Genomic DNA, 27,369 nt, shown 5'->3' on the forward strand with positions numbered 1-27,369 from the left:
TGTCGGGCTCTCTGGTAGACTCCTCCCAAAAATTCACAGGTACAAATTTCAGACACACACACGTTTGAAAATTCAAAACAATGTTCTTTATAATGAAAATTCACTTAAACCAAGCCCTCTTTTGGTATAGCAAAGAGCACTCGTCTCCAAACAAACTGGTAATTTGTACAAGTCCCTTATCAGTTCTGTGATACTTAGCTTGCAGCTGTGAGGCAATTCACAGTCCTTTTTCTTCCATAAAGGGAAACACACTTTGCTCTGGTTTAGTTTCAAAGCGGGAAAAATCAGCACACAAAAGGTCAAAGTCAGTAAAGCAGTCATGAAACACAAGGATCAGATAATCCTCCACAGTGGCCAAACCCACAGGCTGCTATTTATAGCAGCCTCACTAATTACCACAGCCGCACCCAACCACAGGTGGCTTCATTTTCTTTGATAATCATCTCTCAGTTGTTGTTGCCTATGTATTGCTCTCCTCATGCGTGGCTGTTTCATTAACTCTTGTTCTGAATCCAAGGAGGAGCTAGATAATTGATCTCCTTCTGAGCTGTCTGCCACACTCTCCTCTCTGTCACTTATGTCTTCTTGGTCAGAGGAGCCTTCATCAGCAGATTCCACCGGGGGCAAAACAGGCCTGCAGCATGTGGATGTCTCCCCCACATCCACAGTCCTTGGGGCAGGAACTGGGCCAGAGCTAACCACTATTATTATTATTATTATTATTATTATTATTATTATTATTATTATTATTATCATTATTATTACACCATTGTGAAGTGACTTGCTGCCGTTAAGTGAGACTGTGGAAACTGCCCACTTAGGAAGCAACATTGATTGACAATCAAATTCACATTATTATTATTATTATTATTACAGTGATACCTCGTCTTATGAACTTAATTGGTTCCGGGACGAGGTTTGTAAGGTGAAAAGTTTGTAAGACGAAACAATGTTTCCCATAGGAATCAATGGAAAAGCAATTAATGCGTGCAAGCCCAACACCCTTTTTGCCAGCCGAAGCGCCCGTTTTTGCGCTGCTGAGGCTCCCCTCCATGGGAAACCCCACCTCCGGACTTCCGTGGTTTTTTTGATGCTGCAGGGGAATCCCAGCAGTGCAAAAATGGGCGATTCGCTGGCAACAGAAGTCCAGAGGCGGGGCATCCCAGTGGCGGCGGCGGCTTGGGTTTGTAAGGTGAAAATAGTTTGGAAAAAGAGACAAAAAAGTCTTAAACCCCGGATTTGTATCTCGAAAAGTTTGTATGACAAGGGGTTTGTAAGATGAGGTGTCACTGTATTATTATTATTATTATTATTATTATTATTATTATTATTATTATTATTATTATGCCGCCCTTCTCCGAAGACTCACAATCATGACAAATCATGCTGTTGTGCACATTCAGCTTTGTACAGAACAAAGTATTCCATGAGAATATTTCATTCATTCAGATCTAGGATGGGTTCTTTGAGGGTTCCCTTTATTTTTTTTGAGCAGTACATCTTGCCTTGCATGTAATGAGTCACTCTCATATATTACCTTTCACCTTTTGCTGAAATAAATGAACTTTTGCACAATATTCTAATTTTCTGAGACAGCGGATTTGGGGTTTTCATGAGCCGTAACCCCATAATCATCACAATTATGACAAAACACGGCTTGGACTGTCTTGCCTTGCGTGTAATGAGTCTCAGTTCAGTTCTGGAGACCGCACCTACAAAAAGATATTGATAAAACTGAACAGGTCCAAAGACATGCTACAAAAATGGTGGAAGGTCTTAAGCATAAAAACCTATCAGGAAAGACTTCAGGAACTCCATCTGTAGAGTCTGGAGGACAGAAGGAAAAAGGAGGGACATGATCGAAACATTGAAATATGATCAATGGTTAAATAAGGTTCAGGAGGGAAGTGTTTTTAACAGGAAAGTGAACCCAAGAACAAGGGGGTACAATCTGAGGCTAGTTGAAGGAAAGATCAGAAGCAACGTGAGAAAATATTATTTGACTGAAAGAGTCGTAGATGCTTGGAACAAACTTCCAGCAGACGTGATTGGTAAATCCACAGTAAACGAATTTAAACATGCCTGGGATAAACATAGATCCATCCTAAGATAAAATACTGGAAATAGTATAAGGGCAGACTAGATGGACCATGAGGTCTTTTTCTGCTGTCAATCTCGAGCCAAGCTGGCATTGAGGAATGAAAATAACACATAAGTGGTGGGTAGGGGGGATATATAAAGCCTTGGATAATGCCACTTACCTAGTTGAACCATGATGACGTCTTGCAGCAAAGAAAACGGGGGAAAGTATCCAATTTGAAAAAGGGGGACAGAATCCGGATGCTTGCTGGGAAAGAGCAGAAAGATACAAAGAGGTATTTTAGAGTTGTAAAATGGGATTTACCCTATTTAAAATCTGAAGGAAAAAGGGGTTCCAGGGAAACCAAGATGCGATTCACACAACCAGTTGTTATTCAACTTTAAGCTTGGGTGGACTTCAACTCCCAGAATTCCCCAGCCAGCCATCCTCCCATAATTTCTCCATGCTGCCTTTGGGAATTCAAGCCCACCAAAGCTTAAAATGTGAGCCAATTGAAAAACATAATTTAGGGCGCTTGATAGTGATAAGTCAACATTACGGTTGACAAATTATGTCTTCTACATAACAAATAAATATATGTATGTAGTGAAAGAAAATATTAATTGATGATAAGCAAATAATTATATCTACGTGCATATAAAGAACACTACTGAAACTGAATACGTTTTATATGTTGTTTAAATTTATGTTCATTTGTCTGTTTATTTTCTATTTTTTCTTTCTTCTTTTCTTTGAATGTTGTTTGTTTAATTTCTTTTCTTTCTATTTTTATATGTAGAAACGTAATGAAGATTCCATAGGATGAGTTTTACGCAACATCTTTTTGCAATATGCAACCTGCAATTCAACCAGTGCAGCTGATGCAACTATTATTATTATTATGCACCAAGTTGCAAAGACAGACGGATAAGCCGCACATGGTGATTTCCTGCCTTACCTGCAAGGATGGGACCCCCAGCGGCGATCACGCACCCAGCGACCCGGAAAAAAGTGATTCTTAAGATCCTTCCACTGCTTCCCAGCCCAAATCCACGCCGATCCAATGGAACCCTCAGGCCGCATGCGCGGAGACTGTGAATCCGGGCGGCCTCAATCAGATCGCCCGTCCGGAGGTGCCCTTTCTACCCTCGACTACCCATGCGCCCGTGTCGCAGGGGCTGACGTTATCGCGCTGCGCGTCGAGTTTCTCCCGCGTTGCTAAGCAACCGAGGCTGGCCTACCTGAAAAATAAAGGAAGGCCCGAGAGCCGTTGAGCGACCCTCGGGCCTAAAAACGGCGAGGGGTCCTAGTGGAGCAAACGTAAGAGACCCCCCCCCCAAAAAGAAATCCTCTCTGGCCCCGCCTCCGTCACCTGTCCACGCCTCTTTATTCTGCATGCCCGTAAACCCCGCCTTTCTTGAGCCTCCTGGGGGGGGGGGGAGGGCTTTGATCACGTGCTCATAAACCCTGCGACCGCAGCATGTACCTAGTCCTCTTTGAGGACCTCAGGGGAAGAAGCGAGATGGAGGTGTGGAGTTACTTACCTTACAATAGAAGTGGGCATTATAATTTACATCATAGCTGAGGCTTAAATTGAAGTTTCTTTTTTTGGCCCCAAAATTATCTGTGTGTTTGTCACAGGACCCCACAATTTTGGTTTATAACAACAATAATAGCCCCTTCCGCCCAAAAGAACCCAAAATTTCTTGGCCTTAAAAACCTTGTTAGTCTGTTGTTGCACCAATGTGAATCACAATAAGGGTCTCAAAGTGGGTTAATTTAGCCCTCCAGGCTGTCATGGTGGTTTGTTGACATGAGTGTATTAGGCATTACTCTGTGTGTTTATTATCAGGCAGGTAAGCTGGCTTCCTCTAACCTGTTGCAGACTATGGACTACCATCCCCATAAACCCCAGCCTGACAAACCCAAAGATTATCCTTTACTCAAGGCGTCAGAAAAGAAGAATTCAGCTTGACTACCAATCCTGCATTTTTTATTCCTCTATTTCTGCTACTACAATTATTACTTTATATAATAATATGTGAATTATATATCTACTTAATATCAGATAGATTAGATAGATAGACAGTCAGTCAGTCAGTCAGACAATAGATAGAGAGATGTAAAGTATTACTTTACATAATATGTGAACGATATACTGTATACAGTATTTAATATCAGATAGATAGGTAGACAATAGACAAGATGATTATATAAGTATTACTTTATATAGTAATATGTGAATTATATACTAGATAGATGATTACTTTATATAAATATTACCTTATATAATATGTGAATTATATATATTTTATATCAGATAGGATAGATATATAGATATAGATAGACAGACAGGCAGACAATAGATAGATCATTACTTTATATGTTTATATAATAATGTGAGTTATATACATTTAATATCAGATAGATAGATGATTATATAATTATTACTTTATATAATATGTGAATTATATATATTTAATATAGATAGATATATAGGATAGATATTACAGTATAGATATTATACAGATAGATATAGATAGATAGACAGGCAGACAATAGACAGACGATTGCTTTATATGTATAACTATATAATTGAGAATTATATTTAATATCAGATAGATAGATAGATAGATAGATAGATAGATAGATAGATAGATAGATAGATAGATAGATAGATATTATGTACATATTGGAACATGGGGATGTTTGCTGATTATAATCTCATCCGTCTCTCTCAGCAAACATCCCTCCTGAGCTGAGCTAAGAGATGGACTGGCCGAAATATGGCTTAGACATGGGCTGTTGAGCAAAACTTGTGATTCAAGCCATGTTACTGGCACAAATAATACAATTCAGCTAGCTTTTAGTTAGCTTTTAATCTTGGTCAAATTGCAGATGGAAAGCCATAGTTATTTCTTTTTTAACCAGGTTTAAACCAGGTCATGGGTTAAAAAAAATCTATCAATCTCGGATGGATTTGGCATCATCTTGATGGTGCATGATAATTTTAAAAAAACTTTATTTCTTAAAAAAAAAATTCAGGGCTTTTTAGGTGGAAGGAAGAAATAAGTTTCTGAAATCATGGAGAAGGAGAAAAATATTACCCTAATGACAAAGGGGATGACCGCGTTGCGGAAGACGAGTTTACCCCAACAGACCCTCGTGTGGAATCATCCAGACAGTGACAAAATTCATCCCAGTAAAGCATTTCATGCTGTCAGGCGTTATTATGAGAAACAGGTATGCAATGGCTCGACTGGTTGAATTGCAAAAGGATAATAATAATAATAATAATAATAATAATAATAATAATAATAATAATAATAATAACAACAACAACAATAATAATAATAATAATTCTATTCATCCTTTTCCTCCCACTTAGGACTGTTTGACTGTAACTTGTTGCTTGTATCCTAAGGTTTTTATTAATATTGATTGTTTCTTCTTTGCTTATTTGACCCCTATGACAATCATTGTGTTGTACCACATGATTCTTTTATGTACACTGAGAGCATATGCACCAAGACAAATTCCTTGTGTGTCCAATCACACTTGGCCGATAAAGTATCCTATTCTGTTTTAATAATATAAAATACAGCATAGTGTTCTCGTTTGCTGTGTTGTATTATTGAAATATAAAAAATAACAACTTGCCTCCAGAAGTTGTGAATGCTCCAACACTGGAAGTTTTAAAGAAAATGTTGGATAACCATTTGCCTGAAGCAGTGTAGGGTCTCGTGCCCAAGCAGAGGGTTGACTAGAAGACCTCCAAAGTCCCTTCCAAGTCTGTTATTCTATTCTAAATAGTCCGGAATCAGTGTAACAGAGTTGGAAGGGACTCCAGAGACCTTCTAGTCCAACCCCCTCTTGGGCAGGAAACCTTACACCACTTCAGACAAATGGTTATCCAACTTCTTAAAAACATCCAGTGTTGAAGCACGCACAACTTCTGGAGGCAAGTTATTCCACTGATTAATTGTTCTCACTGTCAGGACATTTCTGAATAGAAGAAGAGAGGAGAGGGGAGAAATTCTTTATTGCCCAAGTGTGATTGGACACACAAGAAATTTGTTCCTTGTTCTAGGTTGCTTCTCTCCTTGATGAGTTTCATCCATTGTTTCATGTCCTACTTTCTAGTGCTTTGGAAAATAAGTGGAACCCTCATCCCTTCTTCGTGGCAGACCCACAAACACTGAAACACTAGTGTCATGGCTCCCCTAATCCTCCTTTTCACAGGGGGAATCTCCAGGGTCTTTCCAATCTCCAGCTCTCTTTGGTTAAAGTTGGAGAAACCTCTGCGAATCTCAGCCGGAGGGTTTATCGGCTGTTGATTCGACAAACCACGATCCTGATTAAGCAAGAAGTTGAGTCTTAACTTTCTCTCATCACACAGGCTGAGGAACAAATGAAGATGTCTACCATAGTAAGTGTTCTTTCCGGCTCGACGGAAATGCAGAAATTCTTGAAACGGCCCGGATGTCCTCAGTATTGCGACCAGGCGACATCGGCAAACCTCCTTGGTAAAACACTCCACAGGTCCATTTTTGGGTCACTTGCTTGCGGCCTCCTTTCTGCCCATTCCGGCTCGGTTGGGCGGGCGGGTGAAATTGCGCAGCGCAGGTCATTCCTCGACTTAGCGACCGCAATGGAGCCTTGAAGTTCCGTTGTTGGGCCGGACGGTTCATGAAACGAACTATCTTGCCCCGTTCAACTGCCTTCCTCCCTGGCTGCCATTGTTCAGGAAATCTCTGGAGTCGGTTGTCGAGTCGGTTGCCGAGTGTCTGAATTTGGGTGACATGACCCCAGAGATGCTGTGACGGTCGTTAAGTGGGAAAAATGGTCCTTTTTAAAAGGGCTGCTGAAGCTTCAGACGGGCTGTTGTAAGTCAATGGCTATCTATCCATGCTTCATGCTAATGCAAACAGCCGCTTAGCACAGTGCGGATCCACAGTTTTCAAATTTCAGTCCTCTAATCATAGATCAGGGGTCGGCAACCTTAAACACTCAAAGAACCACAAAGGTCCTAAAACGGAACCCCCCTGATCAATTCTGGAGCTAATCGTAAGTCTCCTCCCCCCCTCAGAGAGGGTCCGCAACTTGGGCGTCCTCCTCGATCCACAGCTCACATTAGAACAACATCTTTCAGCTGTGGCGAGGGGGACGTTTGCCCAGGTTCGCCTGGTGCACCAGTTGCGGCCCTATCTGGACCGGGACTCATTGCTCACAGTCACTCATGCCCTCATCACCTCGAGGTTCGACTACTGTAATGCTCTCTACATGGGGCTACCTTTGAAAAGTGTTCGGAAACTTCAGATCGTGCAAAATGCAGCTGCGAGAGCAGTCATGGGCCTACCTAGGTATGCCCATGTTTCACCATCACTCCGCAGTCTGCATTGGTTGCCGATCAATTTCCGGTCACAATTCAAAGTGTTGGTTATGACCTTTAAAGCCCTTCATGGCATCGGACCAGAATATCTCCGAGACCGCCTCCTGCCGCACGAATCCCAGCGACCGATTAGGTCCCACAGAGTGGGCCTTCTCCGGGTCCCGTCAACTAAACAATGTCGGTTGGCGGGCCCCAGGGGAAGAGCCTTCTCTGTGGCGGCCCCGGCCCTCTGGAACCAACTCCCCCCGGAGATTAGAACTGCCCCTACTCTTCCTGCCTTCCGTAAACTCCTTAAAACCCACCTTTGCCGTCAGGCATGGGGGAACTGAAACATCTCCCCCTGGGCACGTTTAATTTATGCATGGTATGTCTGTGTGTGTGACTGTTAGCATAGGGTTTTTTTTTTTTAAAATATTTAAATGTTTTAAATTTGTCTGATTGCTTATGATCTGTTTTTTACATGTTGTGAGCCGCCCCGAGTCTTCGGAGAGGGGCGGCATACAAATCTAAGTAATAAATAAAATAAATAAATGGTGTCTTTTTTCCTCTGCTAACCGGAAGCCCGGTTCCCTCCCCCCATCCCCACCCCACCATAGAGTCTCCTCCTAGCACGGCGTCCCTTTTCCTCTGCCAACCCAGAAGTCTGGTTCTCCCATCATGGAATCTCCACGTCCTTTTTTCTCTGCTGACCGGAAGTCCGGTTTCCCCTACCATAGAGTCTGCTCCTAGCGCAGTGTCTCTTTTCCTCTGCCAACCGGAGGCCTGGTTCCCCCAGCATAGTCTCCTCCTAGCACAGCATCCTTTTTCCTCTATCGACTGGAAGTCCAGTTCCCCCACCATAGAGTCTCCTCCTAGCACAGCATCCTTTTTCCTCTGCCAACCAGAAGTCTGGTTCTCACACCATAGAGTCTCCCCCTTTTTACTCTACTTCTCCTAATCGAAAGCCTTATCAATTGTGCAGCCGAGTGGAGACAGGGAGCCGCAGCAGAGGGATGAAAGAGCCACATGCGGCTCCAAAGCCGTGGGTTGCCAACCCCTGTTGTAAAATAAGATAGAATCCCAGGGCTGGAAGGGACCTCGGAGGTCTTCTAGTCCAACCCCCGACCCAAGGCGGGAGACTTTGTACCATCCCAGATGTGAAAGAGTCAACATTGAATTCTCTGCTTGCTGTCCCCACCTCCCCCCATTCTTCTCACCCATCAGAGACCAGCGCTTCAAAATTGGGGTATCTCCCTACCAACGTCAGCACCATGAGTTTGACTTCCCAGATATCCCTGGACGACTGGAATTCCCTTGTCCAAAATCAAGACATTTGGGACTCCAGGAGTCGCCTAAGATGTAAGTTTGTTTGTCTGGCTTCAGTTACAGGTTTTCTTCCCTCTATCACCCTCCCAAAAAAAACCCCCAGGCTTACAGCAGTAATGGCACTTGGGTCAACCTTGCAACATGTGGACATTAACCATGGAGCCCCACAATTATTATTCTCCTCTTTCTCCACCACAGTTTCTCCTCCTTCTTCATCACACTTCCTCCTTCTCCTTCTCTAGCACACTTTCTCCTCCTCTTCCTTTTCCTTCTCCTCCTTCTCCTTTTGCACCACACTTCCTCCTCCTTCTCCTCCTCCTCTACCAGTTTTTCTTCTTCCTCCTCCTCTTCCTCTCAGTCCTTTCTAGCATCGATGATGTTATCTACCATAGTTTGGTAATGAAACACCTGCAAGAAACCAACCAAACTCAGAGAGTACCAATAATCCCTCAGGCCTCCTCTTCTCCACAACCCCCACTTCTTTCTAGCACTGATGAGGCTCTCAAGCTGGTTCATGAAATGTCTGCAAGAAATCCCTGTTAACAGGAGATGTTCCTGAGGATTGGAGAATGGCCAGTGTTGTGCCTATCCACAAGAAGGGCAGTAGAGAAGAAGCTGGAAACTACAGGCCAGTTAGCTTGACATCAGTTGTAGTTAAAATGATGGAGACTCTACTCAAAAAGAGGATAAATCAGCATCTAAAAAACAATAACTTATTGGACCCAAATCAGCATGGCTTTACTGAAGGCAAATCGTGTCAGACTAATCTCATTGAGTTCTTTGACTATGTCACAAAGGTGTTGGATCAAGGTGGTGCCGTGGATATTGCCTATCTGGACTTCAGCAAAGCCTTTGATACGGTTCCACATAAAGAGCTGATAGATAAATTAGTGAAGATTGGACTTAATCCCTGGATAGTTCAGTGGATTTCAAGCTGGCTGAAGCATAGACATCAGAGATTTATTGTTAATGGCGAGTATTCTGAGCAGAGACAGGTTACAAGCGGTGTGCCACAAGGGTCTGTTCTGGGTCCTATTCTTTTTAATATGTTTGTGAGTGACATAGGGGAAGGTTTGGTAGGGAAGGTTTGCCTATTTGCCGATGACTCTAAAGTGTGCAATAGGGTTGATATTCCTGGAGGGGTCTGTAATATGGTAAATGATTTAGCGTTACTAGATAAATGGTCAAAGCAATGGAAACTGCAGTTTAATGTTTCCAAATGTAAAATAATGCACTTGGGGAAAAGGAATCCTAAATCTGAGTATTGCATTGGTAGTTCTGTGTTAGCAAAAACTTCAGAAGAGAAGGATTTAGGGGTAGTGATTTCTGACAGTCTCAAAATGGGTGAGCAGTGTGGTCGGGCGGTAGGAAAGGCAAGTAGGATGCTTGGCTGCATAGCTAGAGGTATAACAAGCAGGAAGAGGGAGATTGTGATCCCCTTATATAGAGCACTGGTGAGACCACATTTGGAGTACTGTGTTCAGTTCTGGAGACCTCACCTACAAAAAGATATTGACAAAATTGAACGGGTCCAAAGACGGGCTACAAGAATGGTGGAAGGTCTTAAGTATAAAACGTATCAGGAAAGACTTAATGAACTCAATCTGTATAGTCTGGAAGACAGAAGGAAAAGGGGGGACATGATCGAAACATTTAAATATGTTAAAGGGTTAAATAGGGTTCAGGAGGGAAGTGTTTTCAACAGGAAAGTGAACACAAGAACAAGGGGACACAATCTGAAGTTAGTTGGGGGAAAGATCAAAGGCAACATGAGAAAGTATTATTTTACTGAAAGAGTAGTAGATCCTTGGAACAAACTTCCAGCAGACGTGGTTGGTAAATGCACAGTAACCGAATTTAAACATGCCTGGGATAAACATATATCCATTGTAAGATAAAATACAGGAAATAGTAAAAGGGCAGACTAGATGGACCATGGGGTCTTTTTCTGCCGTCAGTCTTCTATGTTTCTATGTTTCTAAATCCACCAAGCTCACCAAGGACCCCGAGTCCTTCTCCTCCAAGAGCACCAGGGACCCCTCAATTCAACCCTGGGGCTCCAAAGAGTCTATTCTAAAGGCTGGCCTCTGCTCCCCCCCATCCAAAAAGGGGTTGGGGGTGTGAAGAACCCAGCAACCCTTTGGAGGCAGACTGTTCTTTTCGGTTTGGCTTTGAGTGACATTTCTCTTTTTGCCTTCCCAGTTTTATCCTCTTTCTCCTCGGAAGTTGAGTTGCCCAAATGGAAGAGTTTCACAGAAGGCATCCTCCCCGCCAGCCATCTTAAAACCCGCTCCGGGAACAGGATGCCCTGGTACATCCCCGTGCTTCACGAGAAGGTGAGGATTCGAACCCGCAAGCCCAGCAGAAGGAACGAGGGCGGAAGGGTTTGGCCAGATGTTTTGGGACGTGATAAGAAGAGGCACGGAACCAGGTGCCCAGTAGCTCCTTTTCAGGCTTGCAAAAGTCCAAATAATAAGCAGGGCATTTTTTAAGACGGACATCTTGCAATTTGATTCAGGGTGAGCAGTCAGAAAGAGGCTGAAAGGAGCCGTTTGCAAGGAGCAGATTACAGATTAACCTTGTAGGTCATCTAGTCCAACACCCAACCCAAGCAGGAGACTCAACAGCATTTATGACAGATGGCAGTCTAGTCTCTTCTTGAAAGCTTCCAGTGATGAAGCTCCCACAACTTCTGAAGGTGTTCCATTGGTTGATGGTTCTCACTGTCAGAAAATTCCTCCTTATTTTCAGGTTGGATCTCTCCTTGGTCAATTTCCATCCATTATTCCTTGTCTGGCCTTCGGGTACTTTGGGAAATAGCTTCACCCCCTCCTCTCTGTGGGAGCCCCTCAAATATTGGAAGACGCTACAGTGTAATGGTACTTATGCTATAATGCTACAATAGTACTTCTCTTCACTAGACTAGCCAGGCCCAGTTCCTGCAACCATTCATCATATGTTTTAGCCTCCAGCGTCTAATCCTCCTGGTTGCTCTTCATCATTTTTTCTAGAATCTTAACATCTTATTTTATAGTGTGGTGACCAAAATTGAATGCAGTAATAATAATAATAACAACAGAATTGGAAGGGGCCTTGGAGGTCTTCTAGTCCAACCCCCTGCTTAGGCAGGAAACCTTACACTACTTCAGACAGATGGTTATCCAACATCTTCTTAAAAACTTCCAGGGTTGGAGCATTCACAGTTTCTGGAGACAGGCTGTTCCATTGATTAATTGTTCTGACTGTCAGAAAATTTTCCCCTTATTCAATTCAATTCAATTTATTAGATTTGTATGCCGCCCCTCTCTGAAGACTTAGTTCTAAGTTGCTTCTCTCCTTGTTTAGTTTCCACCTGTTGCTTCTTGTTCTACTCTCAGATGCTTTGGAGAATAGGTTGACTCCCTCTTTTTTGTGGCAACCCCTGAGATATTGGAAGAGTGCTATCAATCATGTCTCCTGTGGTCCTTCTCCTCATCTGCCCAGTTCTTGCAACTGTTCTTCATATGCTTCAGCCGCTAGTCCCCTAATCCTCTTTGTTGCTCTTCTCTGCACTCTTTCTAGAGTCTCAACATCCTTTTTGCATCGTGGTGACGAAAACAATGCAGGATTCCAAGTGTGGCCTTACTAAGGCGTTATAAAGTGGTATCAACACTTCATATGATCTTGATTCTATTTCTCTGTTAATGAACTGTGTTGGCTTTTTGGCAGCTGCTGCACATGACTGGCTCCTATTTAAATGGTTGTCCAAGATCCCTCTCACAGTTACTACTGTTGAGCAATGTACCACATACACAGTGCTCTTACTGTGGTCTAGGTGGAACAATGGGCAGGTGTTGTTCGCTTGCGAGTCCCGTGGAGGTCTAGAGTAGAAAATCTGGAAGGGGGTATTTATTGTGTTTATTATCAAATAAAAAATTAATGGTACTTTTTAACAAACTGGTCAGTCCTCGAGGAGATTAACCCTGACTGCTCTTTAGAAGGCCAGATCCTGAAGAGGAAACTCAAAATATTTTGGCTGCCTAATGAGAAGGAGGGACTCGCTGGAGAAGAGCCTAATGCTGGGAACTAAAGGAAGAAGGGGACGGTGGAGAACAAGGGGGCTGGATGGAGTCACTAAAGCATTCGGCCTGAGCTTAATGGACTTAGGGGGATGGTAGAGGACAGGGAGGCCTGGAGGAACATGATCCATGGAGTTGTAATGGGTCGGGCACGACTTCACGACTAACAACAACAACAGAAAATTTATTCTGGGGATGCTGGACTAAAAGGACTATTGGTTCTCTTCCCAGGATCTGGGTCTCAATAAGCTGGGGGAGGAGGTTGCCCGCCTGGCTCCTTTTGAAGCTGAGTGTCTCCGGAAGGAGGAAGTGATTGCCGTTCTGCGAGAAGAGGTCCAGGCAATGCAGAAACAAATCGAGCTGCTCCAGAAATGGCAGGTCTCTGTTTCAGAGAGGTCTTCGGAAGAGGTAGGCCCTCTTTTTTCTTGGCTTCCCAGTCTTGTCTTGATAGCTGCCGGAACCTGTTTCCCTGCCCACCCAACTCCAGCAAGGCACAACATTTTCTTTAGCTAGATTTATTAAATGGCAATAGCAATAAGCCCTTAGGTAAGCTTACGTACGGTTCATGCCATAACAGAATAGAATAAAATGGAAGTAGAGTAAATTAGAACAGAATATGGAATATAGAACAGTGATGGTGAACCTATGGCATGCCCCAGTTGGCACGTGGAGCCATATCTGCTGGCACGCGAGCCATTGCCCTAGCTCAGCTCCAAAGTGCATGTGTGTATTGGCCAGCTGATTTTTGGCTCACACAGAGGCTCTGGGAGGGTATTGGCTTCCAGAAAGCCTTCGGGGGTGGGTGGGCGTTTTTACCCTCCCCCTTATCCAGGGAAGCCTTTGGAGCCTGGGGAGGGCGAAACATGAGCCTACTTTAGATTTGTTATACATTGTTTTTATCATTGCTGTAAGCCGCCCCGAGTCTACGGAGAGGGGCGGCATACAAATCTAATTATTAATAATAATAATAATAATAATAATAATAATAATAATAATAATCCCACCAGAAGTTGGGAAACAATCCACTTCCTGCCCTCTAGAGGGCCTCCAGGGGATGGGGGAACCTGTGTTCACCCTCTCCAGGCATTGAATTATGGGTGTGTGCACTTGCGCATGCGCGATAGCAAGTGCCCATGCTCTTTTGGCACCCAAGGAAAAAAAGGTTCGCCATCACAGGTATAGAATATAGAATAGAATAGGGAATAGAGAATAGAATAGAATAGAATAGAATATAGAATATAGGAGGGTAGAGTAGAACAGAATAGAACAGAACAGAACAAGAAACAGAAATAGAAATATCTCTACCTAAGAACACTTCTACTTACAAACTTTTCTAGATAAGAACTGGGTGTTCAAGATCTTTTTGCCTCTTCTCAAGAACCATTTTCCACTTACAAACCCAAGCCTCCAAAACTGTAACCGGAAAAGGCGGGGAGAAGCCTCCGTGGGGCCTCTCCAGGAATCTCCTGGGAGGAAATGGCCTCCACCCTCCCTGTGGTTTCCCCAATCGCACACATTATTTGCTTTTACATTGATCCCTATGGGAAAAATTGCTCCTTCTTACAAACTTTTCTACTTAAGAACCTGGTCACGGAACGAATTAAGTTCGTAAGTACTGTAGAGGTACCACTGTAGAACTAGAACAGGGAATGGAATGGAATAAATAGAGAATGATGCAGACGGTAGCATAGCTAATCCTCCATTTATGGCCATCACGGGCAGGCTCCCTTATCGTCGTAAGTTGAGGACTACCCACGTTACCTCCTGCAAACCCAAACTTTCAGAATTGCTCAGAACCCCCCTGAAAAATCCATCAGGTTTGCTTTCAAAATCTCTCTTTCCCAGAAACGTTCCAAAGAGTCCGAATGGGACCTCCCGCGACTGCCCACGCGTGGCCTCAGCCCAATGTTTGGGCTGGAGCAGAGGAGCATTCCCTCGGTCTACGTGGATCAGGTCAACCTGTCGCAGGATTCGAGTCAGGAGTTTGCACGTCTGAAAGAGCTGCTGAGCCGGTCGGAGCACACGCTCGATTCGAAAGCGCTGCTCGTGAAGAAGGAGCTCTTGAGAGAGCAGGGCGAACTGGAGCACATCGAAAAGGAGGTAGGAAGGCCCCCCCCCCAAAAAACGGAGTTGGTAAAAGACCTGAGAAAGGCTGCATTGCTATTATTATCCATCTTCTCATCGTTTCTATCATCTATCTACTCCCACTTATGATTGTATGACTGTAATTTGTTCCTTGCATCCTTACGATTTTATCATTAATATTGTTTCCGGATTGCTTATTTGTACCGTGTGACCATCATTAAGTGTTTTCTTGACAATCTTGTCTTTTATGTGCATTGGGAGCATCGGCACCAAAGACAAATTCCTTGTGTGTCCAGTCACACTTGGCCAATAAAGAATTCTATTCTATTCCATCCCATCCCTTCCCATATTCTATTCTATTCCATTCCATTCCATTCCATATTCTATTCTTTTTTATTTCTATTTATTTCTAGTTCTGTTCTGTTCTAGTCTATTCTATTCAGTCCCATATTCTATTCCTTTTCATGCCATATTCTATTATTTTCTATTTGTATTCTATTCTTCATTCTATTGTTTTCTATCCCTATTTTCCATTATTCTATTCTATTCTATTCCATTCCATTCCATACCATATTCTATTCTATTCTATTCTACTTCTATTTCTCTTCTCTTCATTGTATTCTATTCTATTCTTTGTTGTATTCTATTCTTTTCCTATTTTCCATTATTCTATTCTATTTTACATCACACGGACTCAATAGGAATATAGGCTAGTCCTCATCATGGTGGAGCCCAAACAATAGCGAACGGCCACTGAACGAACTGTCCTCAGTCAAGGGCTGCCCGTAGAGAAAATTACAACTTGTCTGTAGGAGATCCTTGACTTATGACCGTAACGGCGCCCCAGATTTTTGTGGGCTAAGTGAGACAGGTGTTCGGTGAATTTTTCACCCAATTCGACGAGCTTTCAACGGGTGAATCCACTGCAATTGTTAAATTAGGAACACGTTCATTCAGTTAATCTTTTCCCCGTCTTTTCCCCACTGACTTTGCCGGTCGGAAAATCTCATAAGGGGATAATGGCTGTTGAAAACGCGAGTCCATTGCCAAGCCTGGAAATTTTGATCATGTGAGTGTGGGGAGGCTGTGGCAGTCATTAAGTGTGAAAAACTCAGTTGCAACTCCTAAGTTGTTTTTTTCAGCAGTGTCATGGCTTTGAGGGGTCCCTAACTGAACTGTCATAAGTTAGAGAACTAGCTGTGTTGCAAAAAATGTGCATTACAGATAGTCCTCAACTTACAACTCTGCTGAGTGGCTTTTCGGAGTTATAACGCCACCAAAAAAAGTGAGTTAGGGCCGTTATTCACACTTACAACCGATCAAAATTCAGATGCTTGGCAACTTACTTATGTTTACGACCGGCGCCGTGTCCCAGGGCAGTGATTGCAAACCTCTGGCATGGGTGCCACAGTTGGCATCTGGAGCCATATCTGCTGGCACGCATGCTGTTGCCCTAGCGCAGCTCCAACATGCCTGTGTGTGCCGGCCAGCTGATTTTTTGGCTCACACAGAGGTTCTGTGAGGGCGCTTTTGGCTTCCAGAGAGCCTCCTGGGGGGATGGGAGAGAGCGTTTTTACCCTCCCCCAGCTCCAGGGAAGCCTTCGGAGCCTGGGGAGGGTGCAACACAAGCCTACTAGGCCCACCAGAAGTTGGAAAACAGGTCGTTTCCGGCCTCCAGTGGGCCTCTGGGTTGTGATGGTGGTGGGGAAAGCTGTTTTCACCATCCCTAGGCATTGAATTTTGGGCATGGGCACTTGCGCGTGGGTGATAGCACACGCCTACGCTCTTTCGGCACCCGAGGGAAAAGTTCGCCATCACTGTCCTAGGGTGACGTGATCCTCTTTTGAAAGCTTCCGATGAGTGAAAAGAGGGGAGGAACCCGGCTTTGCTTCCCAAACTGTGCGAGGAACTTAACCAGCCGCAGCGATTCCCTTTTAACAACTGTGGGAACAAAGGTCATAAAACAGGGAAAAGCTCACTTAGTAAACAGAGGCTTTGGGCTCATCTGCAGCCCATAAGACGAGCCCTGCGAATAAAATGCCTTCTGCTGTCCTTGAATCTTCAGAAAGACAATGGGATTTTCCCCTTCCCCAGTCTGTAATTAAAAACACAATCACAATTGTGACAATGACGAGTCTTTTTTCTTTTTAACTCCCCCCCCCACACACACACACCCGTCCGCCTCCTGCAACGTGGACATGACTGAAAAAGAGCCTAATGGAATTGGAAGAGGAGGTGATCTCGACCAGCGAATCCAGAGTGAAGGAAAGCGAATCGATGGAGCTGGAGCAATCGGAGAACACTCTGATCCTCTACAAGCTCCTGGAGTTCCAGAAGGTGAATGAAATCCTCTACGAAGAGCTGCAGAAGGCGCGGAACGAGTACGAGCTGGCCACAGGTACCCCTCCAGAACACCCAGAATGGATGATTTATTTTATTTATTATTTATTTATTATTTGGATTTCTGTGCTGCCTTTCTCCAGGTGACTCAGGACGGTTTACGGTATAAAAAAGTACAAAATCAGCAATATAAAATCCTACGCTAAAAGCTACTGTCAATGCCCCAAATAGCATCTGAGAAATAAATCAGATTCCAGTCCAATTCTCTCACGTAAGGTTGGATTTATTATCAGAGCCATGTTGGTCATGCTACTGCCATTCCAATACAGTGGTACCTCATCTTACGAACGCCTCTTCTAACGAACTTTTCAAGATACGAACCCGGTGTTTAAGATTTTTTTGCCTCTTCTTCCGAACTATTTTCACCTTACGAACCCAAACAGCTGCTGCTGGGATGAAGGGGTTTCTTTCCCCCCCCCCTTTTTTTGAAGAAAGAAAAGGGAGGGGCTGCTTGGAGTAGGAAAGATTTTACAGAGAACAACGTGCTTGCAAAGGCACTGAAAGGGTGTCTTTTTAAGAAAGAAAAGGGAGGAGGGAGGGGCAGCTTGGGGGAGGAAAACTTTTGCAGAGAACAACGTGCTTGCAAAGGCACTGAAAGGGTGTCTTTTTAAGAAAGAAAAGGGAGGAGGGAGGGGCAGCTTGGAGTAGGAAAGATTTTGCAGAGAACAACGTGCTTGCAAAGGCACTGAAAGGGTGTCTTTAAGAAAGAAAAGGGAGGAGGGAGGGGCAGCTTGGGGGAGGAAAATTTTGCAGAGAACAAGGTGCTTGCAAAGGAACTGAAACAGTGTATTTTGAAGAAAGAAAAGGGAGGGGCGCCCCCCTTGCCTTTCTTCCTTCCCACTCACCCTTTAGCCTAGCCTTGCTTCTTCCACCCGCCCCCTTTAGCTGCTCCTCCCTGCCCTCTGTTCGCCTCCCTTCTAAAGTTTGGGATTTTCCTGAAGGATTTGCACGCATTATTTGCTTTTACTTTGATTCCTATGGGAAACATTGTTTCATCTTACGAACTTTTTACCTTACGAACCTCCTCCTGGAACCAATTAAGTTCGTATGATGAGGTACCACTGTACTAACTTCTTTCCAGTATCCCACCCAGGTTAAGGTTCATCCCACATCCCCACACCCATAGTTCATCACGAAGACCAGTCTGAGTACAGGGATTCTACCAACTTCCTCTTATCTTCAGTTGATGCAGAACAAAAAATGACCTTGGGCTCTAGGAAAAGAATTTGTTGTGGTTGGTAACTTTCCCTTTCATTCAACTACCCCTCCCAATTCCCCTAATACTGTGCTACTGTGGCAGGCTGAAGCCTCTAACTCCACATGATGGCTTTTGGCTTGACAGCTACATTTAAGAACCCAAACAATTAAAACCTACTCTTAAAAAAAAACCCAAAATATTTAAAACCATTCAATCAACATTCATCTCATTAAAATCATAGTATTCAGCTGGAAAAGGTATCAATGCTCAAACAGCCCCAGGCCTGCTGGCAAAGGTGTGTTTTAAAAACCTTGTCAAATAGAGTAGAATAGAGTGTTTCGTTAAAATTCTACAAAGAATAACACATGCATGAAGGGAAAGGATTTGAACCCAGAAAGTCCTCTCAGCTTCGATTCTCCAGCATCCATGATGAGGAATGTTGTTCGCCATGCTCAATTCATAGAAACATAGAAGATTGACGGCAGAAAAAGACCTCATGGCCCATCTAGTCTGCCCTTATAGTATTTCCTGTATTTTATCTTAGAATAGATCTATGTTTAAATTCAGGCATGTTTAAATTCAGTTACTGTGGATTTACCAACCACGTCTGCCGGACATTTGTTCCAAGCATCTACTACTATTTCAATAAAATAATATTTTCTCCTGTTGCATCTGATCTTTCCCCCAACTAACCTCAGATTGTGCCCCCTTGTTCTTGTGTTCACTTTCCTATTAAAAACACTTCCCTCCTGAACCTTATTTAACCGTTTAACATATTTAAATGTTTTGATCATGTCCCCCCTTTCCCTTCTGTCCTCCAGACTAGACAGATTGAGTTCTTTCCTGATAAGATTTCCCCTTAGAAAGTCCCTTATATAGTGGCAAGGCGTGGCCAAGTATCCCACGGATCTATTAACGCCAAGAACCCCTTCCTTTCAGATATTCCTGTCTAGACCACATTTTCCTGACTCTTGCATCCTCCTCTAATTCTCCATCATTCTCTGACTCATTAATCCCATCACTGGGCATGCTATAGTCTCTGGTAGTTCCCCAGTCTCCAATTCCCCTTTCACTCTCAGACTCAGGTGGCAAGAACACTGGCCTCTGATGCCAGTAATCCTCCGTCCCTTGGTCCTCGAAATCCGTGACCAGCTGAGCTGGATGTGGACCACTCCCAACAGGTCCTAAGTGTGAAAAAACAATATTGAATCCCGATATTGACTTCGAACGATCATTAAGCAAACAGTTGTAAATCAAGGACTGTCTGAACAAGGATAAGAAAGGAAGCCTGGGTGGAAATTTGGGCAGGTGGGCTTCCTCTGCTGCCTCCCGCTTTCTTCTCCAGGAGCCATTTCGTCTCTGCAAAGAGAGCTGACTTTTGAGGAATCCCAACTACGGAAAGCTGACATGGAGAAAGAATCTTTGCAGAAGGAACTCCGCGAACGAGGCGAACAGCTGGAGGCCATGTCGAATAAGGTTGGTCAAAAGGGCTGAAGGACAGTCCCAGGGGGGTGGGGTGTCAAACAAATTAATTTTACAAGGTTGGGATTTGCACTCTGCCCCCCAGGAAGGAAGGAAGTATAGATGTGATGGCAGGGAAGGAAAGAGAAGGGAACGGAAGGGAGAAAAGAAGGAAGGGAGGGAGGGAGGGAGTATAAATGTGAGGGAAGGGAAGGAAGGAAAGAAGAAAGGAAAGAAGGAAGGAAGTATAGGTGTGAGGGAAGGAAAGGGAGGAAAGAAGGAAGGAAGGAATGAAAAGGAAGAGAAGGGAGGGAGAAGGGTGGGTGGGCAAAAAGTAAAGAAGGAAAGAAAAAGAATAGCAGAATAACAGAATAACAAAGTTGGAGGAGGCCTTGGAGGTCTTCTAGTCCAACCCCCTGCTCAGGCAGTAAAGTCTAGACCAGTGATGCCAAACCTTTTTTGGTCAAGTGCCAAAAGTGTGTGTGTGGATGTGCTAACCTTTCCACAACTTCTGCCTTCTCTTCTTAGTTTTCCAACTTGCGGGAGGAGAGGAAACACGAAGAAATGATGGGCACCATCGAGAGAGAGAACTCCAGACTTCGACAGGTAAGGGAACCCCTTCCTTGGATATCTTACCTGTGGATTTCTGCTCTTTGTTGGGTGTTTGGCTCAGCGACCCCACTCCGTAGACCAAATAAACTCTCGTTAAAGGAAGCTTGAGCAATCATCAAAGACAGAATTTGCTGGCGCGAAAACTTAACTATCTCCTGACCTTTGGGAGCAGCAATTTGAAAACAGATGTCAAATCTCTCTCTCACACACACACACACACACAGAGGGGGAGGTGGTGGGGGAGCTAGAAAGAGAGAGAGAGGGGGCAGAAAGAGAAAGAGAGAGGTAGGGAGAAAGAGGGGCGAAAGAAAGAATGAGAAAGAGGGAGAGGGAGTGAGAGAAGAAGGGGCAGAGAGGGAAAAAAAGAAGGAGAGGGGGAAAGAAGGAGCGAGAGGGACAGAGAGAAAGGGAGAACAAGAGAGGGGGGAGAGAGGTAGGGAGAAAGAAAATGAGAAAGAGGGAGAGAGGGAGTGAGAGAAGGAGGGGCAGAGGAAAAAGGAGAGGGAGAGAGGGACAGAGAAAGAGAGGGAGAGAGAGTGAATATAAGCCATCATAGCCTCAGGTGAGCCCTAAGCTGGGTTTGCCACTCCTGGGGTAAAGCTCACACACAAACCCACGTGAAGAATTAGCCAGGTGTCTCAAGCCAAGTGTTTTGTTCCTGATCTCTGTGTGTGAGGACATGGCTTTCTCTCTCTGTTTCTGTATGTCTGTCTGTCTTTCTGTCTCACATACAAACAAACACACAATTTCCAGAAAATAGTTTGAACCCCTGTTCCTAAGGTCCCCTCTGAGAAACTGCATGGAAGAGACACCCACAACCTTGGAGGATAATCCAGACAGGAATTTGCAACTAGCAGTTTTTATTTTGGTATAAATCTATGTTAATTAAAGCTTGCAGATTTGAAAATACAATTCTTCCCACCCCTTTACAGATTCTATTCTAATTCTATTCTGTTCTATTCTATTCTATATTCCATTCCATTTCTATCTCTGTTCTGTTCTATTCTATTTTATTGTGTTCTATTCTCAATTTATTATTCTCTTCTTTTCTCTCTTTTTTCCATATTTTACTCTATTCCATACTCTCTCTTCTCTTCTCTATTTTTCTCTATTCCATTCCATTCCATTCCACTACACTACATTACATTCCTATTCCTATTCCTATTTCTATTTTTCTATTTCTATTTCATTCTGTTTCTCTTCCTATGTTTCTGCTTCTCTTCCTATGTTTCCTTCCTATTTCAATTCTAGGGGTGCCCTGAAGAAGCCCCCCAAAGGGACCGGATTCTCTAACTTGACCCTTTCCTTTCCCTCCTCTCCCATCCTGCCCAGGAAGTGACCAAGCTCGAAGCCCAGGTGGTGGACAGAGACCAGGCCATCCACACTTTGCAGGTCAACATCCAGCAGCTCCAGTCCCAGTTGCTGGTGAACAAGCACCACGCCATAAAGCAGCTGAGCAGCCAGAACGAACTCCAGAAACAGCTAGACATCTTGCAACGGGCGGAACAGCAAACCAGAGTCACCCTGGAGAGCGTCAGCGCCCGGGTAAGGTTAGAACGCGGTTGTTAAGCGAAACCGGCTCCCTTCATTGGCTTTGCTGTTCGGACGGTCATGAAAGCGGATCACGGAACCCCGTGGGGGTGGGTGGGTGGAACGCATACACGCTGCGACCGTCCTAAATAGGAACCGGTTTGCCAATGGTCTGAATTTTGATCCCGTCTCCACGGGGATGCTGCAGCGGTTGTAAGTGTGCCGTTGTCACATTGAACGGTCACTAAACGAACTGTTGGAAGTCGAGGACTACCGTATTTTTCGGAGTATAAGACGCATCAGAGTATAAGACACACCTTAGTTTTTGGGAAGGAAAATAGGGGAAAGAATCTGCTTAGCAGGTATTCATCTGGCTAGCATCCTTAGTCTGGTCAGTTTCAGCACCTTATTTTATCCCCTGGTTAAGGGTTTAAAAAAATTCATTCTGAAAGAGTAACAATGAAAGAGCTTGCAAGGTAAGAGCTGGGAAGATCGTTAGCAGCTAGTTAGGGCTGGAAGATAAAGCTACATTCAAAGTATAAGCACCCTAATTATCAGCCTCTTTAGGGAAGAAATGTCCTCTACACCGAAAAATACGGTACCTATCTCTGGCTCAAGAGCATTAACTGCTTCCCGAGTGTCTTAGTAACAAACACTTAATTATGAGCCAGCAATGTGTTGCAGCTGCCAAGAAAACAAACAAAGTCCCCCAAAAAACTCCAGTCACTTTTTTCAGTTTTAAACAGTCACTTAAACATTGCAAGCTGAAAACTACTTGTACTGTATCCTTATAATAAAAATAGCATTGGCCTGGCGTGATCTTGGGGTCCTAATTGGGGTTGGGCTTCTGCAACTCAACAAGACAGACAACAGACTTCAGAGGAGAATCAGAACTGCAGAAAAAACAATGGCTGCCAATCCTCCTTCCATTGACGACCTGTAGACTGCACGAGTCAAAAAGAGGGCCGTGAAAATATTTACTCACCTCTCACATCCTGGACATAAACTGTTTCAACTCCTACCCTCAAAACATCGCTACAGAGTACTGCACACCAAGACAACTAGACACAAGGACAGTTTTTCCCCAAACGCCATCACTCTACTAAACAAATAATTCCCTCAACACTGTCAAACTATTCACTAAGGCTGCATTACTATTACTCTTAGTCTTCTCATCGTTCCCATCACCTGTCTCCTCCCACTTATAACAGTATGACTGGAACTTGTTGCTTGTATCCTTACGGTTTCTATTGTTTCCTGATTGCTTATATGTCCCCTATGACAATCTTATTTATTATTTATTAATTTGACTTCTATGCCAATTCCGTGGGACTCAGTGGGGTTAAGTATTGTACCTCATGATTCTTGACAAATGTATGTTTTCTTTTATGTACACTGATAGCATTTGCACCAATGACAAATTCTTTGTGTGTCCAATCACACTTGGCCAATGAAGAATTCTATTCTATTCTATTCTACCCATTCCATTCCATTTTCTTATTCTTATTTATTTATTTATTGGATTTCTATGTCGCTCCTCTCTGAAGACTCAGGGCGGATTACAACATATATAAAAAAATAACAGTAAATTACAATGAAAATCAATCAAATTAAATTAAAAATTGCATAACTATTTAAAATTCCTAGCTATATATGAGGACCCTGATTGTGGGGGCAATACGCTGGCTCTGTATTAAAAAGTGCTATTGCTAACATGTTGTAAGCCGCCCTGAGTCTAAGGAGGAGGGCGGCATAAAAATTGAATGGATGGATGGATGGATGGATAGGTAGGTAGGTAGGTAGATAGGTAGATAGATAGATAGATAGATAGATAGATAGATAGATAGATAGATAGATAGATAGATAGATAGATTCTTCTTATTATTATTAAAATCAGCCTCACCCATTCGTACAGCAACCATACAATCATTCGTTGGCCAGGGGCTAAGATCTAATCGGCCCAAGCCTGGCAGCACAGGCGAGTCTTTAGACTCTTACGAAAGGTGAGGAGGGTGGGGGCAGTATGAATCTCCAGGGGGAGCTGATTCCAGAGGGCCAGGGCCTCCACAGAGAAGGCTCTTCCCCTAGGTCCCACCAAACGACATTGTCTAGTTGGCAGGACCTGGAGAAGGCCTCACTCTGGGACCTCACCGGTTGCTGGGATTCATGGGGCAGGAGGCGGTCCCACAGGTAATCTGGTCCGATGCCATGTAGAGCTTATTCTTATTCCTATTCCATTCCAATGTGTCCTACCTTGCAGGGCATCTGGGAACCAGACACCAAATCCTTAGGAAGTCACTAGCAGTTGCCCCGTCCCTCCCATTCTACGTTCCTCCAGCTTTACGCTTCTCTTTGTTCTCTCCTTCTCTTTGAAAGTTCGAACGGTTCCGCAGCAAAATTATCCAAGCCGCTTACAGCACGCCCGGCACCAAGTCCCCACAGGCAGAAATCACCGACGAGGAGGTTTTAGAGGCCTTGCAGGTAACCCCGGATGGTGGAAAGGCGGAGTGGGGGGGGGGAGGAGCAAAGACCCCTGGCCCTGACAAGGCTGCCCCCTCCCCTTCCTGACGGACGCCACTGTCTTTCAGAAAATCATAACCGACCGTCTCGACTTCCACCAAATGCTGAAGCAGAAAGGCGTCAAGGTCCCATCGCTCAGCTCCGAGCCTGCCCCGCCGCCGACTCATAAGAAAAAAGCCGGAGGGAAATAAATACCCCCCCTTTTTAAACACTCCCCTCCCCAAATAACATCTTCCAAATTTCTTAGTCTGCTCTTGAGCTGTTCCTTTTCCTGTCTCCAATTAAACGATGGCACTCACGTTCCCCCCTCCCTTTCCTTGTGCATTAGTATGATTATTAATTATAATTACTGTATTTTTTGGAGTATAAGACACACCTTAGTTTTGGAGGAGGAAAATAAGGGGGACAAAATCTGCCTACCGGGTATTCTTCTGGCTAGCGTCCTTAGTCTGGTCAGCTTCAGCACATCATTTTATCCCCTGGTTATAGGACTGGAAGAAAAAACCTTTTTTGGAGGGAGTAGCAATGAAAAAAAGACTTGGAGCTAGAAAAAAACAATTCAGAGTTAGCAATGAAAACAAACCTGCAAGCTGGGAAGATCGTTAGCACCTTGTTAAGGTTGGAAACAAAAGCTTCAAAAAAAAAGGAGAAAAAGCTACATTCGGAGTATAAGGTGCACCCAAATCTTCTCCCTCTTTTAGGAGGGGGAATGGTGCGTCTTATACTCTGAAAAATACGGTAGTATAATTACTGGTTGAAGTGTAAACATCGCTTTATGAAGCCTTAGTAAGGCCGCACCTGGAACGCCGCATCCAGTTTTGTTTCCCTGCATGGCAAGAAAGATGTTGAGACTTTGGGGGGGAAAGTGCAAAGAAGAGCAACTAAGGTGATTGGAGACTAACTGAAGAATGGCTGCAGGATTTGGGTAACTCTTCTTGTGCCATCGGACGTTGCCGATCATGCTGGTGGTCCTGTTTTTATCAACAGTCACACGAAAAGGTGCCGCTGAGTTTTTCCCAACCAGTCCTTTAGAATTTGAAGCCATGATCACCTTCTTATTCTGCCTGGACCTCTTTCAACTTCAATCTTTTATTGGAGGATTACGTGAAGGATGCCATATTTTTCCAGGTGTCCAAGTGCTGTATTCTTTCCAGTTGCGATGCACGTCTGAAATACTGTAACTTTGGGCATGTCTAGTTTAATGAAAAGAAGGACTAGGAGGGACATGATAGCACTTTTACAATATCTCAGGATCTGACAAAGAAAGGAGCGGATCCAGCTATTCTCCAAAGCAAATTGGTAGTAGATAAGAGTGAACGTAATATAAGGTGGACTGGATTCTTGTGGCCCTGAAGATGACTCAACGCCTCCCTCCCTCAGGTTCAACTCAAGTCATCTCCTACATCAACATCGCCAAATCAATTTTTTGGGGGTACTAAAGACTTGCCGGGGATCGTTGACCAGTGGATATTTTGCCAAAGCAAGGAAGCCAGGCTTGTTTTCATGTTGGCCACATCTTCAAACTCTTTATTTTGGCCTTGCACTGCGAAACACGGCGAGGATACAGTTCCATTGGGGAGTCTCTAGCCATGCGTTGGATCCTTTTTAAAAAATCCAAGTCTTTTGGTCAGCCCATCTTCTGGGATTTTTGCCCCCCATGATGCCACTTTGGAAATGAATGAAATCTCTTTGGGGGGGAGTAGAATCCAGAACTGGAATTTTCAGAACGGTTTGAAATGAAACGGACTTTCCTGGTTCTTTGAAATGTTGACATCCGGAGCCTGGCGCTTTCCGACCGGACACAGATGGACGCACTGCTACTGCTGAGAATTTGTTTGTGTTCTTAGGCCAAAGGATGATAGGTTGGCGGGGGAGAAAAAGACCCCTGGATTAAAATGCGGAGGAGTTTCCTGCCTTCTCCCCTCCTCTTCATCATCCTCTCCACCCTGCAGGGTAAAATCCTGATTAATGGTGAGTGGCTTAGGCAGACCTAAGAATCGGAGCCCTCTGCTTCTGCGACTGTTTTAAATTTCCTATGTTATTTCCATCTTGTTTTGGACTCTAAATTTCTCCTTCAAATGGCTGTAATTAAAAATAATACAGGTGCCTTCAGTTACCTACACAGTAACAAAGGCAGGATAAAACTCTATAATCAATAAAATCAATGAGCAATCTGAAGTTAGTTGGGGGAAAGATCAAAAGCAACGTGAGAAAATATTATTTCACTGAAAGAGTAGTAGATCCTTGGAACAAACTTCCAGCATACGTGGTTGGTAAATCCACAGGAACTGAATTTAGACATGCCTGGGATAAATATATATCCATTGTAAGATAAAATACAGGAAATAGTATAAGGGCAGACTAGATGGACCATGAGGTCTTTTTCTGCCGTCAGTCTTCTATGTTTCTGTTTCATGAAATTCTAGTGCTGTCGTTTTGCTTACCTGGTACTTTGCCCCTAATTTGCTGTGGAAAAATAATAATTCAGAATAGCACACATCATACATGTATTTTGTATTGTCTGTTATGGGTTGCCCCAGTAGAGGCTAAACCAATTTCTTTGTATACATGATGTACAATGGCAATAAAGGCTATTATTATTATTGTTGTTATTGTTGTTTTATTACACAGGTCTACCAAAAAATATTTTTTGTAATCATTGCAGTTGACCTTGTACTTTTCTGAATCATTTTTTGTTCTGATTTCAAAACTGTTTATAGTTTTTCTG

The 27,369-nt window shown here is 43.8% G+C and overlaps 2 protein-coding genes across 4 annotated transcripts in view; one reads left to right on the forward strand and one right to left on the reverse strand.

The window, feature by feature from the left end:
* MRPS16 (mitochondrial ribosomal protein S16) overlaps window positions 1-3,500 on the reverse strand; it is a 7,211-nt gene extending 3,711 nt beyond the window's left edge. The window contains exons 1-3 of one of the 2 annotated variants that reach the window (XM_070759082.1): window positions 3,453-3,500; window positions 3,039-3,321; window positions 2,262-2,347 (exon numbers count right to left, since the gene is read on the reverse strand). In XM_070759082.1, the coding sequence (XP_070615183.1) occupies window positions 2,262-2,347; window positions 3,039-3,163 (211 nt within the window). In that variant the 5' untranslated portion in view covers window positions 3,164-3,321; window positions 3,453-3,500. The other variant, XM_070759081.1, reaches the window with a different exon arrangement.
* CCDC27 (coiled-coil domain containing 27) lies at window positions 3,290-27,244 on the forward strand. Of its 2 annotated transcripts, none has more exons than XM_070759076.1 (13): window positions 3,290-3,400; window positions 5,126-5,323; window positions 6,480-6,606; window positions 8,676-8,810; window positions 10,980-11,113; window positions 13,067-13,243; window positions 14,681-14,935; window positions 17,132-17,318; window positions 19,864-19,994; window positions 20,508-20,585; window positions 21,924-22,136; window positions 24,498-24,602; window positions 24,710-27,244. In XM_070759076.1, exons 2-13 carry the CDS (start codon window positions 5,165-5,167, stop codon window positions 24,830-24,832), a joined length of 1,824 nt encoding a protein of 607 aa, XP_070615177.1. In that variant the 5' UTR covers window positions 3,290-3,400; window positions 5,126-5,164; the 3' UTR covers window positions 24,833-27,244. The 2 variants fall into 2 exon arrangements, with proteins under 2 accessions (XP_070615177.1, XP_070615178.1); XM_070759077.1 differs by lacking the exon at window positions 3,290-3,400 and adding an exon at window positions 3,551-3,608.
* The last annotated feature ends 125 nt before the right edge of the window (window positions 27,245-27,369 follow it).

This window comes from Erythrolamprus reginae, chromosome 8 (assembly GCF_031021105.1).
Source record: "Erythrolamprus reginae isolate rEryReg1 chromosome 8, rEryReg1.hap1, whole genome shotgun sequence".
NCBI lineage: Eukaryota > Metazoa > Chordata > Lepidosauria > Squamata > Dipsadidae > Erythrolamprus > Erythrolamprus reginae.

Coding starts and splice junctions, on each gene's coding strand:
- CCDC27 (XM_070759076.1), top strand. CDS start 5,165: ATGGAGAAGGAGAAAAATATTACCCTAATGACAAAGGGGATGACCGCG. Junction 6,607..8,675: donor GACATCGGCAAACCTCCTTG/GTAAAACACTCC, acceptor CTCACCCATCAG/AGACCAGCGCTTCAAAATTG. Junction 11,114..13,066: donor TCCCCGTGCTTCACGAGAAG/GTGAGGATTCGA, acceptor TTCTCTTCCCAG/GATCTGGGTCTCAATAAGCT.